This window comes from Pteropus alecto, unplaced genomic scaffold (assembly GCF_000325575.1).
Source record: "Pteropus alecto unplaced genomic scaffold, ASM32557v1 scaffold185, whole genome shotgun sequence".
Lineage (NCBI taxonomy): Eukaryota > Metazoa > Chordata > Mammalia > Chiroptera > Pteropodidae > Pteropus > Pteropus alecto.
The window spans coordinates 9,686,428-9,702,264 of record NW_006438088.1 but is presented as its reverse complement, the minus strand read 5'-3'; the positions used below and the strand labels follow the sequence as shown (position 1 = coordinate 9,702,264).

At 37.1% G+C, this 15,837-nt stretch overlaps 1 protein-coding gene across 1 annotated transcript in view; it reads right to left on the bottom strand.

Annotated features, from left to right (window-relative positions):
- Window positions 1-15,837, bottom strand: part of MAP3K5 (mitogen-activated protein kinase kinase kinase 5) — a 167,903-nt gene that overhangs the window by 39,418 nt on the left and 112,648 nt on the right. The window contains exons 14-15 of the mRNA XM_006915385.3: window positions 13,868-13,949; window positions 3,957-4,090 (exon numbers count right to left, since the gene is read on the bottom strand). Of these exons, the coding sequence (XP_006915447.1) occupies window positions 3,957-4,090; window positions 13,868-13,949 (216 nt within the window). The remainder of the gene's footprint in view (window positions 1-3,956; window positions 4,091-13,867; window positions 13,950-15,837) is intronic.

Sequence of the window (15,837 nt, the reverse complement as noted above, 5' to 3'; positions counted from 1 at the left end):
ATTGAAAATGTCATCTAAATATATGCCCATGTATAAGATCAAATATGACCATCTAAGCCCTTTATTTATAATAACATAAACTCCATGAAGCTGGAGCCGTGGTAGGGTCGAGAGGAAATGTTTGTCAGAAACTTGTTTAAGCCTTTTGTATATATTAACTCGTTTCTCACAACAATCCCATGAGAAGGTACTATTAAGATGACCATTTTACACATGAAGAAGTTGATTCACAGAGAGGATGACTAACCTGTCCAAGATCTCAAAGCTAGTAAGTGACAGAGCTAAGATTTGAACCCAAGAAAACTGAAATCATCCACACAGCTCACTGTCTACATTAACATAACTTTGGTCTCGTAACTTTATTATGGCCTCATAACACAACTTTACTATTCCAGGAGACTCTTGCCCAGGAAAACTAAAACTGTAAGTAACTTTAACGTTCATTCCAGAACTTACTGAAAGACCCACCTATCAAATATTCAATGGAAAACATAAAACCATTTATATCCCAAGTTCCTTTGAGGCCCTTGCCTCAAAATCCTCACATTACTGTGTCCGCCAATTCTATTTTATCAGGCTTTTCCCCCAAAATCATTACTAACCAAGACCTCACACAGTAAGCGCAGCTCTAAACCAGGCTTCAAAATCATGTACTTGGTGTATGTTGCTTTATCAAATTATAAAATGAAAATATTTCACATTACTAGAACAAATAGAACACCACTTCTGATGATTATCTGAAGTACTATAAAACTTAGACTTCTAAATAATAATCCTAAACCCATTGTAACTCTACTATAATTATTGTATAACTATAGTAGAGTGTCAGCAATGAGAAACAGTATCAAAGCTATTTCCTATTTTTTTTTGTGCCCTGCAATGAAGGCTAAAGATGTGAAAGGCACCAACTAAGACATATTAAATACGGATCTGATGCCTCATAACCTGCCTCAGTCCTCCATACAAAAAATGCTTAGCTCTTACAAGGGCAAATCCATATAAGCAGAACAGATTTTTCTGAATGCCGATAAGTTAGTATGGTTAGTATGAAATAATACTATTTTCATGAAGCTTTACAGGATAAGCTATAAATTATTAGAATACAAAAATCCAAATTTATTTAATTTAAGCAAACTTCTATAATCTGTGAAATAATACTCAAAAAGCTTCCAACAATAACAAAAAATTGACTTGTATTTTAGATCTTTTACTCATTTTATCTTTCTTTAGAATCACTCTAGGAACTATAAAGGCAAGTATTAAACTGAGCTCTTTAACATGCTATCAGTTAAGGACAACACCACCATTTTGATAATTCCTTAAATGAGATAACATAAAAAATATCAGTATATAGTTCTACCATTAAGATACTTAAGTAATGATTCTCAACTATGAAGACATTTTCACATTATTTTTTCCATGGGGTTTAAAACATTTTATTAATACTAGTTAATGAAATTGCTCTTGATATACATGAGATAAATTAGTGGCAAATATTGGGCCTATTGTACAGATTTAGGAGATCAAGATCACTAAATAACTTTAAGCAAGTGACTAACTCAGTTTATGATGAACCATCTGCTGAAAATTAATCATGAATGTTTAAATGTTAAGATCATAGAAAAGCAAATATATGCTCCCTCTCCCCCACCTCTGTATTATGTAACCGAAGGATAGCTCGAAAGTTACAATAATAATCGGGATTCATCATAGCTAAGAATAAGAACTCTTCTTTAATATGGAAATGATTAGTAATACCCAACAATTTTCACTAAGTGTAAGTGAAAGTGTGAGTGCCAAGCAGTAAATAAGCATGAAATTATAATTTGTTCAGGTCCATAAGCTATGCTTGTCTATGGGAATTATAAGCAAGTCCTATTTCTTCTCAATTAACTGTAACAGTGGAAGGAGGAAATGGTATAGATAATCAGAAATACTTATATATATTCAGCTTTGAAAACTCATTAATCTATAGTTGTCTCCAGAGCACCAACTCTGAGTCAAATTCCCACTATAATCATCTAAACCAGTGTTTCTCACTTTGGCTAGACATCTGGCCTATCCCAGAATTTTGGGTGGTACAACCTGAGCATTAGCGTTTTTAGAAGTTCCTCAGTTGACTCTAATATACAGCTGGGTGGAGAACAACTGATCTAAACAAACAGTTCAGGGGTTCATAGAATGTTAGAAGAGGAAGCCAACCCAAGGTTAATCACTAGTTGGGATAGATTATGACAGTGTACTTAAAATCCACCACCTCTCTCTTACAATTGCTCCAACAAAGTGTTTTCAGAGTGTGAAGGAAATACAGAAGACACTATTTTTGTTGCTATAATCCTTCATTACAGTGGCAATGTTTAGTGTATGCTGGATCATGCATTATTCACACCCATCCTAGTACTTTAGCAATTATTCTAGCTGTTACCTTTCTAAAATGCAACATCTAAACCTCTCTAGGGCACACAGATGGAAATACCCTTGTGTATTGTATCTCACAATAACAGGATAGACTTCATTGTAATCTTCTTTTATAGGAAACAAGAAGTTGTCCTGTGCCAGCTGTTCAAGAGAAGGGCCTGCCATGCCTGTTTTTGAAGAGCCCATATTATGCTCAGTGCATTACTATGGAATGTGACCTTTGTTGCTGTCACTGTGCTTTATGTGTGCTTTGTGTATAGCTTTGTGAAAGCTACAAAGATGATTTTAAAAGTGGTTTTCTTCTGTATACCTGCTTATCTTCATCTGGTGGTGGGAGCAGAGGGGACGTTGCTAAACATTAATGAGTTTGCTATAACAGTTTGATAGTGACAACTCCTTTACATTTTTATATTGTTTCAAAATCTATTCTATGTATATGTTACTTAAGAACATACAGGAATATTCAACAAAAATTTTAATATGACAAATTTATATACATTACTCTAGGTTCTTAATGAGTAATTTCTGTCACTATTTCATAAGAGTTCACACACACGTCTCATGAATTCAACAAGAGGAAACTGCAACAACAGCACAGAAAACATGGAATCATACAGGTGGCAGACAGCAACAGCTGTCTGCCTACTGAATATCTGTTCTTCTCTCTTTCTATGATTTTGTTTGGAGAAACAAATGGCTGCTGAGCTATGAATGTCACAGTTTCTCAGCCCTGCTTCCCACCTCCTCTCCTGCCACCCTCCCTTAGGTGGGACAGGATGGCTAGAGAAGGCTGGAGTTGGGTATTTCCCTTCTCCCAGGTTGGTCAGGCTCTGAGAGCACCCCAACAGGCTAGGCCCTGGTACAAATAGTTTCTCTTAAGAGCAGGCCTTGTTAAGAACAGAATGCTTTGGCATATTTCAAAATGATTCCTTTCCCTGCGCCCCATCAGAAGCGCCATGGGATTTTTCTCCTGTATTAACTGTGAGGACCTGGTAGGGAGCCTGGAAACAAAATGTACAAAAGTGTGGCGCTCCCTTATGAGTGTCTCTCCACTTTAGGGGCAGTGGCTTCTCCTGTGACCTGACTTATCTGATGGATCTAAGAACAGCCGTTGATTTATTAGTTTGTTTAGCTTTCTAGTTGTTGTTAGGATGGAGTGACGACCTCTAAGCTCCTTATGTGCCAGACTGGAAACTGGAACCTCTGGTTCAAACCATTTCAGAATGCTTACCCCGCATCTATGCATACAATAAACCAACCATTATCTGACATAAACTGGGCCCAAGACACACAGGGCCATTCTCTTTTCTATTCTTTGCAAGTCCTGCCCTTGTTACTTCAGAAATGCTGTCTGTTTCCACCAAAGTCTTGTAATTCATTGAAAGATGCAGCAGTTAAGCCTTAGAGGGAACTAATTAAAACAACGGAGTTTTCAGACCGTTTCATTACTTAGAATATCACTAAAATATTTCCTAAAATGCTACAAACAACTCAATATACCTTAGAAAATGGCTTTTTACTAACCCCAATTACTGTACCTGCTATCTCTCTCTGGGATTTCCTTAATAGCAATTCTGACTTGGTTGCTCAGGTCTCGACCTGCGTAGACTATCCCATAAGTGCCTTTTCCTAAAACAACTCTGTCACCATTTTCATCATGTTCATAGTCATACTGCAAAGAAAAATGGGGAGAGAAGATGAAACATTAGTTGCATTCTACATTTTAAACATCAACTTTTCCAAGAGCAGTTTTCATTATTTTATCAGGTAGCTTTAACAGGGGAAACATGATGACATTCCAAAAAGCGGCTTCAAGGACCAAAACAGAGACACTCTCAATATAAAGCAGATGGCGTGTCCATGTTTCCACAACTGTTGTGAATACAGTGGGGATGAGGTATTTAAATGGATAGGTTTCTTCAAAAGCTCACTTGGATTCTTCTACCCATTAATCCTCTTTTTCATTGATTCTGGTGATAGTGTGATTAGCATCAATATCTATCAATACCTAGCACATCTAATTCATCTTTCTTTTGTTTTTCAGCTTCTGGTGCTGTCTAAGTATTTCACAACTCTACCAAGAGAATACAACCCTTAAAAGGCTTTGGTTTGGGTAAGAAGAAAAATTTAGGGTCTTACTAGTTGACATTGGTAAAGATTTTTTTAATATCATTCCCAATTCTCCAAGACCAAAAACAATATAAAAATAGAAAATAGAGGGAAATTCATCTTTGATGTAAAAAGGAAATCTCTATATTCCTAAACCCCAAACTGTCAGGTGTATTAGTCACATATGGAAAACTGGATCAAAATGAAAGGCGTTTACAGAGAATCTGGTAGAAACCTCTACAGATCTGGAGGCATCCAGAAAGGCACATCTCTGTCTCAGACTGAAATTACAGGATGCAGGGACATCAAAGATTAAGACATGTCTTTAAGCTAGCACATTTAACATTAATACTGACAAATAACCCAAATGAGAACAATGATCTTGGATTTTTACACTCACAACATAGCTTTAAAATACATAAAGTAGAGCTGATAAATTACAAAGAAAAATAGACAAATATAAACTACAATAGGTATTAACAGAACTTTTTTAGAAACTGATATATCTAGAAGACAGATTTAAAATAAAGACCCTAACGGCACAATTAACAAATTTGATATAACATATACAGAGGGAGAGAGCCCTAAACCCAGACATAAATTCTTTTCAGGCATTATGAAAAATATATAATAATTGGTCATACTAAGCCACAAAGAAAATTTCAACAAATTCCAAATAACTGATACCATAAAAACCAGATCTTTGATCACAGGATATTAAAAATAAGAGAGCCACTGACTACTGAACTTTAATCAATTTTATTGATTATTTTATTCATTGAACTGATCAATGAAATGAATTACAAAATAGTTTAAAAAATCACAAGAAGTACATTACATATCAAATACCCACACATACAGAGGTATGTAGATGACAATTTTCATGGCCTTAAAGAATTGCATTAGAAAACAAAGAAAAATTTTAAATGATTAAAGTTAAAAGGTTAAGTCAAGGAAATATTAAAAAATAATATATGACTATCCAAAGATAGTAAAAATGGGCTTCTGGTTTTAGAGGATTAGTTACATGAAAATCTTCTTGCTAAAAACGCCTAGATAAAATAAGTTATATAAACTTTTAAATGTCTAGCCAGTGTGATTAGCATCAATATCTATCAAAAAAGTAAAAAAGTAAAAACTACCAGGAGCTAGAAATAAAGAGGAAAAAGAACACTCGACAGATAATCTCAAGCACTGATGATATCCCTGTGGCCCACAGTGTGGGGATGAGGGCAGGGCTGTCAGTCTCATTAATCTAGGGCAAGGGCTGGCAAACATTTCTGTAAAGGGCCAGATACTGAATATTTGCAGATCTATGGGCCATATAATCTCTGTGGCTACTACTCAGCTCTGCCATTATAGGGCGAAAACAGCCCAGTCAATATGTAAACAAATGGGCATGTCTGTGTTCCAATAAAACTTTATTTACCAAGAAGTGGTAGGTTGGATTTCACCTTTTGGGCTACAGTTTGTCAATACGTTATCTGGAAAGTTAGTCTCAAAGCCCATGAAGGGATAAGAAAAGAGGCCTTGTGCCAACATTAGGTAAAGAGCTAGAACACAAAAACCAGAGTCCTTAAATGACTTTAACTTGGTGAAAAGTCAGCCCACTGTACTGGGAAACAAAAAGAAAGCTTGTCTGTCTCAAACTGAGCTCTGAGTAGACAGAAAAGAGTCTTCTCTGAATACTTTCAACCACTGGCTGATCCTCATGCAGTTTGGAGTTCAAATTTATACTTAAAATACCCATAATTGGTCTTGAGCATGTGACATCCCTAGAGTTCCTAGCAGAATCAAAGCAAAAACACTTTAAAAGGAGGCTCTCAATATAAACTATGCAGGATTTTCACTGTTAATGGACCACTGAAATTGAGCTCACAATTCAAAATTTTTAAATATATAAGGAAATAATTCACCACTAGTGAGAGCTGATTTGACAAATATCAATCTCTAAAACTTCATAAAATAAAAAGAAACTGAAACTGTAAAGTACATTTAATGTAAGTTATAAAAATAATAAATTAAAAAAATATATAAAAGATACTCTGAAAAAGGTCAGGTGGATTTGAGATAGAAATATAACTTCCAGAAATTGAGCCTTAAATAGGAAAAGTGAAAATAAATTCACACTCAGATATATTATAGGGAAACTACAAAATATGAAAGGCAAAGAGATCATAAAAGGAAGCAGAGATCAAACCAACAAATTACCTACAGAAGTAGATAGTCAGATCACTGCAAACTCTCTGGGGTATACATTCTCCATTTGAAAGACCACTACCACAGAAAATAAGGAAGATGTGTGTGTGTGTTGGCAGGGAGGGTGTTGTTACCAGCTCCAGTTTGTTTCCAACAGGTTTCCAAGTCTAAGAGAAAGCAATGAGGTTGTATGTTCTTGGGTTAAAACTATGTCCAATACTATGCCAGGACTGGGTGAGCAATGACCTCCCTGTCATGGGCCCTTCTCTGGCTAAGGACAGAGGCCAAAATCTGGAAGGGAGGTGACTACTTTCCCAGTGGCAACGCTGAGCACTCATTCCTAGGTACCTAGTGGTAGATTAGAGAACACTCTTATTCTGGCTGCTAATGTAGGCTGAAGATTGTCCTAGTCCAGAGCTGAAGACTGGGTATGTCTTCAGGTGAGACAAGAGGTAGCAGGGATCATTTAGCAATTTCCACAGACGAAGAGATAAAACTGGGCTCCAGCAAAGAGGCAGTAAACATAGTTCAAAAATGCTACCTGAAGAAGCCCCAATCTCCACATCCAATTCCTGTGGTGCAAATTTCTGCCATGCTGTGCCATGCATGCTGGAAATCTACTAGCCAAGACCCAAGCCAGCAGGAGGCAGGGCAGGGAACATCACCGAAGTAGTTCATCCTTGCCAGTGTGCACCCTCAAAGGAACAGAAACCTATACACTGAACCAGATACTACCACCACCTTACGTTATTATAATGCTCTATAATAATTTAAAAGAAAAAATTAACTTTCGATAACCCATCTCATTTGATATTCATAATAAGCCTGTCATAGTAGGGAAGGTCTATGATTAGCTCCAATTTAGAAATGATCAGTGAAATGATCTTTTCATTTGATCTTTTCCAGTGAAAATACGTCAAAGCTGTGGTTTAAACCCAGCTCATAAGATTCCGGATTTTGAGTTCTTTTCACTACCAATGCTGTAGTGAAATCCTATAATAGCATAAGAGCTTATAAGGTGAATATTAGCTGTTTCCAAACACCTGTATTATAAAGGTGTTCCAGCATACTGTCAATATCCACTAGACGGCCATTTGCTTATTTAAGTATACAGCTGGTCAACCTCTGGTGGTTATCTGAGACTCCATTCTTTCTCTTGCTTCCCATATTAAACTGATTGCCAAATGCTGTCAGGTTTATCTTTGCTGTTATTGCTAGGATCAAGCCCTTTTTACTTTTCTTCTGTGGTAATTATATAGACTCTTAAAAAATCTTTTTAATTAAAGTATAGTTAGCATAAAACATCTTATTACTTTCAGATGTATAACAGTGATTCAACATTTACATACCTTACATTGTGATCACCATGATGAGTCTAGTAACCATGTGTCACTATGCAAAGTTATTATGATATTATTGACTATATTCCCTGTGCTGTACACTACATCCCGTGACTTATTTATTTTAACTAGCCTCCCTTCTCCACCCTCTCTTGTTGCCCTGATCTCCAATTTATTCTCCATTAAGTTGACAGTGAACTTCCCAAACCAAAAGTTTCAGAGTGCGCTTTCCAGGTTCATACCACTGCCTCTGCTTTATTAGATCAAATCAAAATTCCTTAATACAGCATAAATACTCTTCAGGATCTTACTGTGTCCAAGCTTCTCTCTCTCATCAATCTCCTCCAAAATCTCTCAGCAAGGTTCCCAAGATCATTGTGCCTTTACACACATTGTGCTTTCTACCTGGGTAATTCTGCCTCATCCTTCAAAATCAAACTCCAGGAAACTTTCCTGAATCACCCACCTGACCCTCAAAGTCCAGGTTACGTTCTGATCTGATGTACTTCCAGGGCCACCTGCACTCACTCTCCCATGCATTTATCGCTCTTGTCCAGTCTGTTTTCCAGTCTGGACTCTGATCTCTTTGAGAACTAAGATTTTATCTTTAATTGCTCTATCCCTAGTCTGAACAATATATGGCTTATAGCAGATGCTCAGTAATTATTTGCTTAATTAATTAATCATGGTATAGAAAAATTGATAATCTTTTTTTCAATCAAGTGCCAAAACAAGACATTTAAAATCATTATCGGTTTACTTTTGGTTGAAAGGAATTTTGCCATAGGGATATTTATATAGCACAATGAAGAATATACAAGCCTAGATGAAGCTGCTTGAGTTTTAGTTTCCCCCAGAAATCCAACACATCAAAAGGCTATTCTTTTTTAAAAGATATTTATTAGGTACAGAAGTTGACTTCTGTTAGAAGTAGTCATAGTAAAAACCAAAAGGACTTTTAGTAAGACAGACATGATTGAAAACTGTTCCAATGAGTAATTGCTGCTTGGTTTCTTTTTATCTCTTCTTTCGATTCTTACAAGACAGAGATATAAATTGAAAAGGCAGGTTTGAGGAGACTGGCCCAGCCTGTAAGGACATAGAATTATCCATGTGATGGCCAGAAAAAGCAGAACAGAGCTGGGCCAATGGAAGGCAAGATATGTGAAATGGTAAATATGGAGAAAAAGAGGAGCAGGGAAAGGAGTGTTTTAAAAAATAAAAAGTAAGATTGCACTGCTTATATATTTTGCATTCTATTTCTATGGCAATAGGCTAGGAATTCAGGTTGTTGCTAAGGGAAACGATTGCATTTTGAAGCAATGATGAGAATACTTCTAGAATCATCCCTCTATTGTTGCCTGCCCAGAACAATCTAAACTGGTGCTGGAAAGAAAGTCGGAGGAGAAAGACAATACTGACAAGGCCAAATGACAAAGTGGTGATTCATTTAGTCCTTGCACTGTGAAGGGACTGATGGTAAAACAACCACCTTCCAGAAACCTATGTACTTCTCTCTATATTTAATTATATTAGGTGAGTGATCACCTCAAAGACCCAAATAATAGCTTTGTTAGTTTTCAGTCTGTATTGCCTTCCTAATATATAAATGTGAAAAACATTAACTATTAATAACATTAATAGTATGCTAAAAATGCTGCAGGTATAAATATCTATTTTGATTGATCTCTCCTCTCTCAGATCTTTGCTCAAAATCACCTTCTCAACAAGTCTTCCCTAACTTCCTCATCCAAAATTGCACATCCCATTACACTGTAACTTCCTAATTCCTTCCCTGCTTTATTTTTCTCCTTAACTGTGATCATTATCAAACATACTAGAAATCTTACTTATTAGAATGTAAGCTCAATGAGTGCAGGGATTTTCCTCTATGTTGTTCTCTGCTGTATCTCCAGCACCTAGAATTAGTACCTACCACATAGTGGTGCCCAATAAATATTTGTTGAGTGAACTGATGAGATCCACTTGGACCCACAAATGTGGGATGAAGATTATTTTAAGCTGAATAAAAATATCAAAATAAATAGCAGCTGCAGATAAAACCTTATCTAAATTTCTTTTGTTGACTTAAGCAAATCCTCTTGAAAATACAGCTGCCATATCCCCTCTCTGGGAGGTTCAGGACCACTCCTACCTGGATGAGAAATTGCATAAACAAAATCTTTACAGAACCATACCTTCCACTTGTTTCTCACCATGTGCTGTCCCTTGAAGTCCTACTTATTAAGGACCCTTCTTATTAAGATAAATTCTTAATTCTAGCTGTTTAAAAGCCACTTCTTCCTCTGCTCCCATTTACATGAACCAGCTTTGTCTTTTTTCTTGTCAATCTGTCTTTTGTCAGTTAATTCGCAGGCCCCCAATCACTGAAACCAAGTTAGTATAGGAAAAAGTCTTTTTCCCTTCCAACAGAATGAATGACTGAGGAACAAAACTGATACTCATATCATACAATACTGTATGTGATATATTTTCTCAGACAGTGTGGTAACTGTGGATATTCAGCTTCAGATCTGAACAGAAATAGAAATAGGATGCTAAAGAAAAACCAGTGTGATGATTCTAAATTGATTTAAATGAATTCTAAACCATAATTTACAATTTGTAAGGCAAATCATCAGAAAAGGAAATGGTAAGAAAGTGACAGATGTTTGAGTCAAAGGAAAACCTTCCCTTTGGCCCCACTCCATCTAAGAGGTCAGCTTTTTATGCACACTGGAAACTATGTATAAACACGTGCACAGGGCCAGCTGCTATGACTGCCTCAGGTTTGTGTCAATCATATGCCCATTTTGATGAAACAGTGAGGTGCAGATGCATGTAAGAAAAATAAAGATGTTGGGGAAAAAGGAGGGAAGATGAGACGGGGAGAGAGAGAAGGAGGGAAGGAAAGATGGACTGATAAGGGGTGGAGAATATATGTTTGTTTTGGGGAGAGGAGTGAAGTAGGAGACACAGCATATTTTGTATTGAGCACTAAAAGGATTTCAGTAATCTGTATGGTTCTCTTTTCAAGGAAAGAAAAAAAGAGGTAAAAAGAGAATGGTTTGATAATGGCTTGATAATGATATCATTCCTTCATTGACTTAACACTGATGAAACAACCTTCAAGCCAGTTTCCCAGCATTTACTCTGTCCCCTCCAATCCATATCCCCCTCTTCCCAGTTTGAGATACTGTTTAAACAATTCTGGTTTTGTCACTCTCCAGCTTCAAACTCTTCGAAGTCTTTGGACTGTACTCCCTGGACTCCTGGCACTAATGGAGACTATATGATTAAAAGAGAAATAGAGCCACAGTCTAGCCTTTGGATGTTAACCGTCTGGTGCTGGGTATCGAATTATAATGCAACAAGAAGAGCTAGGACACAGGAGTGGGCAAACATGTTATGAGGGCAGAGCAAAGTGAGAAGGGGTGTTCAGAAGTAATCCAAAGGAAAAAATGACATAAGCTGGATCTCAAAAAATTAGGATGTAGTCACCAAGTGGGACAGAGCAGAAAAAGCATGTAGAGTTAGGCATCTGCATGTCAAGTCCAAGAGCAAGAAAAGCTTGGGCATCTGGAAAACAGAAAGGAGTTTGGCACTGCTGGACTGCAGGGTACAAAGGAAAGGGTAAGTTACAGCCAGACTGAAGAACATTGCATGGTGTGAAAAGTAGCACTGAAGAGTTTTAATTAGGGAAGTCACAGGATTAAACCTACATGAGAGATCTGATGACAGTGTATTGACAGCAGGAGAGAGATCACATCACATGGGAGATGATGAAGACCTGAGATGGAGGAGTGACAGAAAGAATGAAATGAAGGGGCTGGAGGAAAGACTGGTGTGAGGATGAGAATGAAGTGAAGGGGCTGGAAGAAAGACTGATGTGAGGATGAGAGAGGCTGGGAGCAGAGGTTTCTTAAGATGTCTGGCTTGGGTTACTGGGCAGATGCCCTTGCTCTTAGTGGAGATATGAAAGGCAGGGAGAACAAAAATAGGGACCACAGTTGATAAGTGTTAGAATCCTTATAATTAACTGTAATAAACTGTTCAATGAGTTTAACATAAACTTATTAACACATTAAATTATTTAAGGTATATGTTTATAACCCTTCCATGTCAAAATGTAGCCTTGAGTAAGAAAACAAGGCTTAAAGTCAAAAGAAAAATAGAAAAGTCCTCTGAAAATGGTATTGAGCTATATGTGAAAAACCACATACAGTCTGTACTAATCTTGAAAATTATAAAAAACTTTAGCTGGGAAAGGACATTGAAGATCTTGTTCAACTCTCATTAAAGGAATGAAATCACCTTAGTCCAGAGGGAGTATGAACTTTTGTCCAAAGTTACAAAACTGGCTGTTGGCAAAGTTAAATCAGAATCCAAGGCTCCTGACCCCGGCGTGGGGATCTCACTGGAGCCAGAAATGACCAGTTAGAAGGGGCTTCTCACTGTGACCCAAAGGAGGCTGAATCCCTCTCACAATTGTATTGCTTCAAAGAAACCTTACTATTCAAATCAGAAAGAAAAGCAATCTTAACATGGGCTTTCAGGAAGAAGTTTTTGAAAGACCAAAGTGTCTAAAGATTAGCTTCAAATCTGTAGTTATAGAACTGCATTAATACCTAATGTGTGCCAAATGTTGACACCATCCTAAATGAAGTTAAAAACATTACAGAGCATCTGACCTTTCAAACATTTTGATTTTGTTTTGGGGCAAAGTACCTAAATGCTTCAGGAATAAATGCTACTTGTATTGAAACAATTTTCATTCTCTCTCAAATTGAGGTAAAGATCAGAAAATAATTATTCTGCATAGAAATCTTAATCACTAAAGTAATCCTTGTTGTTTACACTGTAAGGAATGGGAAGTAGAGGAATTATTTTTGCTATGTCACTCATAGCCTGAAGTTTGAGTTCAGTTTGTGGTAATGAAATTGAAAGACTCCTTTTAATCAAATATTTAGAATACTAACAAAATAATTTTAAATAAGAATGCTGAAAATATCTAAGAATGTAACCAAAGATATAATGGAATTATAAATTATGCAAAATATGTTAAGGTTATTTAATAACTCATATTATAAAAGTGCTCTGGTTACAAAGGGATATTCAATGAGAGGGAAAGCCAAGATAGATCTCATCTTCACAGCCCAGAAATAAGTGTAGTCATTCATTAATGGTAATGCTAAGAGGACATCCATGGGAAAAAACAAATGCCAGCAGTATCTCTAGTTGTGGCATTATGGCAAACTAAGCCAAAATACTTAAAACACGTATGCTTGACTTCACTGTACAGACTATCCAATCCATTGGGAATACTGTAGAAGCCATGCTACACCATAGATTTTAAATTATTCTGATGATATGCAAAGGACAGAAGTGTAAGAATGTTTTTCTAACACTAAAAGAACAGTATCCCTGCACTTCCTTGAGAAGGGGAGTTGGGAACACTTTGATGAATGAGAGCACTATTGCATAAGCTGTTTCTTGTGAGGTCAACAGATCTATTAAAATGCTCTGGATATTTCTTGGAAGAAAACTGAGCATTCCCCTCTTGGTTTGGTTTGGTTGGTGAGTGTTCCCAGTGCTCGCAGTAGAATTGTCTGTAATGTAACATAAAGGCAAAGTTTACAGACCCGGGCTGAGCCCCCAACCCTCATCACCACTCACATACCACACACACACACATGGACACACACACCCTTCCTTCTTTCAGTAAAGTTTTAAATATTTCGTTTTTAAAAAACAGCCAGAGAGAAACTTTGTAAAATGAACATGAAGATCTAACTCGTTACCTCCAGGGAGTCAGTTTCACAGTCTCCTTCCTCTTGGCCTCTCCCCTTCTCCTCTGTAATGGTGTTCACCATTTCGAAAAACCTACGATGCAAGTTGGTATGTGGTTACTCAATACACAAAACCTTAAATATAAACAAGTATGGTACAAAGTGACTTCAGAGCTCAAATCTGGGAGCCAAAAGAATCAGGCAATAAACTATCAGTATCAGTGCGAAAAACATGATTTTTCAAAATGAAAACATTGGTTGGTAGGATTTTCCAGACATTTCTGACCTATTGCCTCACTTCAAGTAATAACAACATAATACAGTATAAAATTAGAATAGTGAAGCTAGACAAGGTCACAGCAACATTAAGAATGTGGACTTGGATATCAGACCAAAATTGTTAGTATTTGTGTGATCTGAGGCAAGCTCCTCCACGCCTCTGAGGCTCACCCCTTAATAATAAAATGGAGAATATACTCATCTGTCTCACAGGCTGTTGTAAAGATGACTTGAGGTAACACTTGTAAAGTGCTTAGCACAGTGTATTCATTAAATATTAACTATTATTGTTTTGCTGCTGTTGATATTATTACTTAAAATGGGACATAATAGAAATATCTATATTCTAGAATAGTGTCTCTAAATTCTGAGGTGGCTATCTGATATAGTGCTAGCCACTACATTTGATTTTGGGAACTAAATCTGCCTGAGCACCTCAGTATCATATATACGGGGTCCCATAAATATAGTCTGTGAAACACTGATGTGAACCAAGAATAGCTAGCTTATATGTTTGTGACAAGCCACCTCTCATTTGGTGACAAACATTTCTTTCAGCAACTCTTCTTGTAAAGTGGTTTTCCTGGAGACCATTTCAGAGCCAAGAAAAATAATATGGCAAGAAACAAATCTGTCCCCTGTAACACTAGCTACGTCTATCCATTCAGAGGGGATAATAGTTTCCAGTCATAAAGTAAGGAGGGACTATAAACAGGGGCTGATACCCTCACAGGCAGGTGATGCTGTGCATTGCCAGTCCAAGGGAAGAGCAGATTACGGTGCAACAAGAAAAGTTTATTACCACAACGCAGAACCTTTCTTGTATCCCTGTACCTATGAGATAATAGAAAATACATATTGGCCTCTGTCCCCTGTTCCTGGCACAGAGCTCCTAAAACCCTTGAATTTTCTAAGTGATAAGAATACTAGAAGGATCTCTTGTTCTAATATTTGGTCTCTGACTCCATCTCTGATACAGGGCTCCTAAAACCCTTGTAAGTTCCTAAGTGATAAGAGAACAAGAAGCATCTTTTGTTCTAATGAGTTGATGCTGGGTGGGCTGCTTGATGAAAAGCATGGATTTTTCAACCTCATTCCCACTTATCCTCCACAGAGGGGGAAAAGGGCTAAAAATAATAACTGATCATGCCTATGTGATGAAGCCTCCATTAAACCCCAACAGTACAGGGTTTAGGAAGCATCCAGGCTGGCAAACACATTCACACCAACTCCATGGGGACAGACGCTCCTCCATTTTGGGACCATTCTGGACCTTGCCCTATGTATCTCTTCATCTAGCTGTTCATCTGTATCCTTTATCATATCTTTTAAATAACTGGTAAACATAAGTATTTCCCTGAATTCTGTGCCCTGCTTTAGCAAATTAATCAAACACAAGTAGTGGGCCACTGGAACCTCCAATCTATAGCTGGTTGGTCAAAAGCACAGGGGATAATCTGGGCTTGAGACTGGCATCTTCAGAGGGGGAAAAATAGTCTTTCATGGGACTGAGCTCTTAACCTACAGAATCTGACACTATCTCCAGATACATAGTATTAGAATTGAGTTCAATTGTAGGATACCCAGCTGGTTTCACAGAGAATTGCTTGTTGTGGGGAAAAAAAACTCCACTCATTTGGTGAAAGAAATGTCAGAAATGAAGCATTTTGTATGAGGAATAAAGGAGACACACAGGAAAGAAA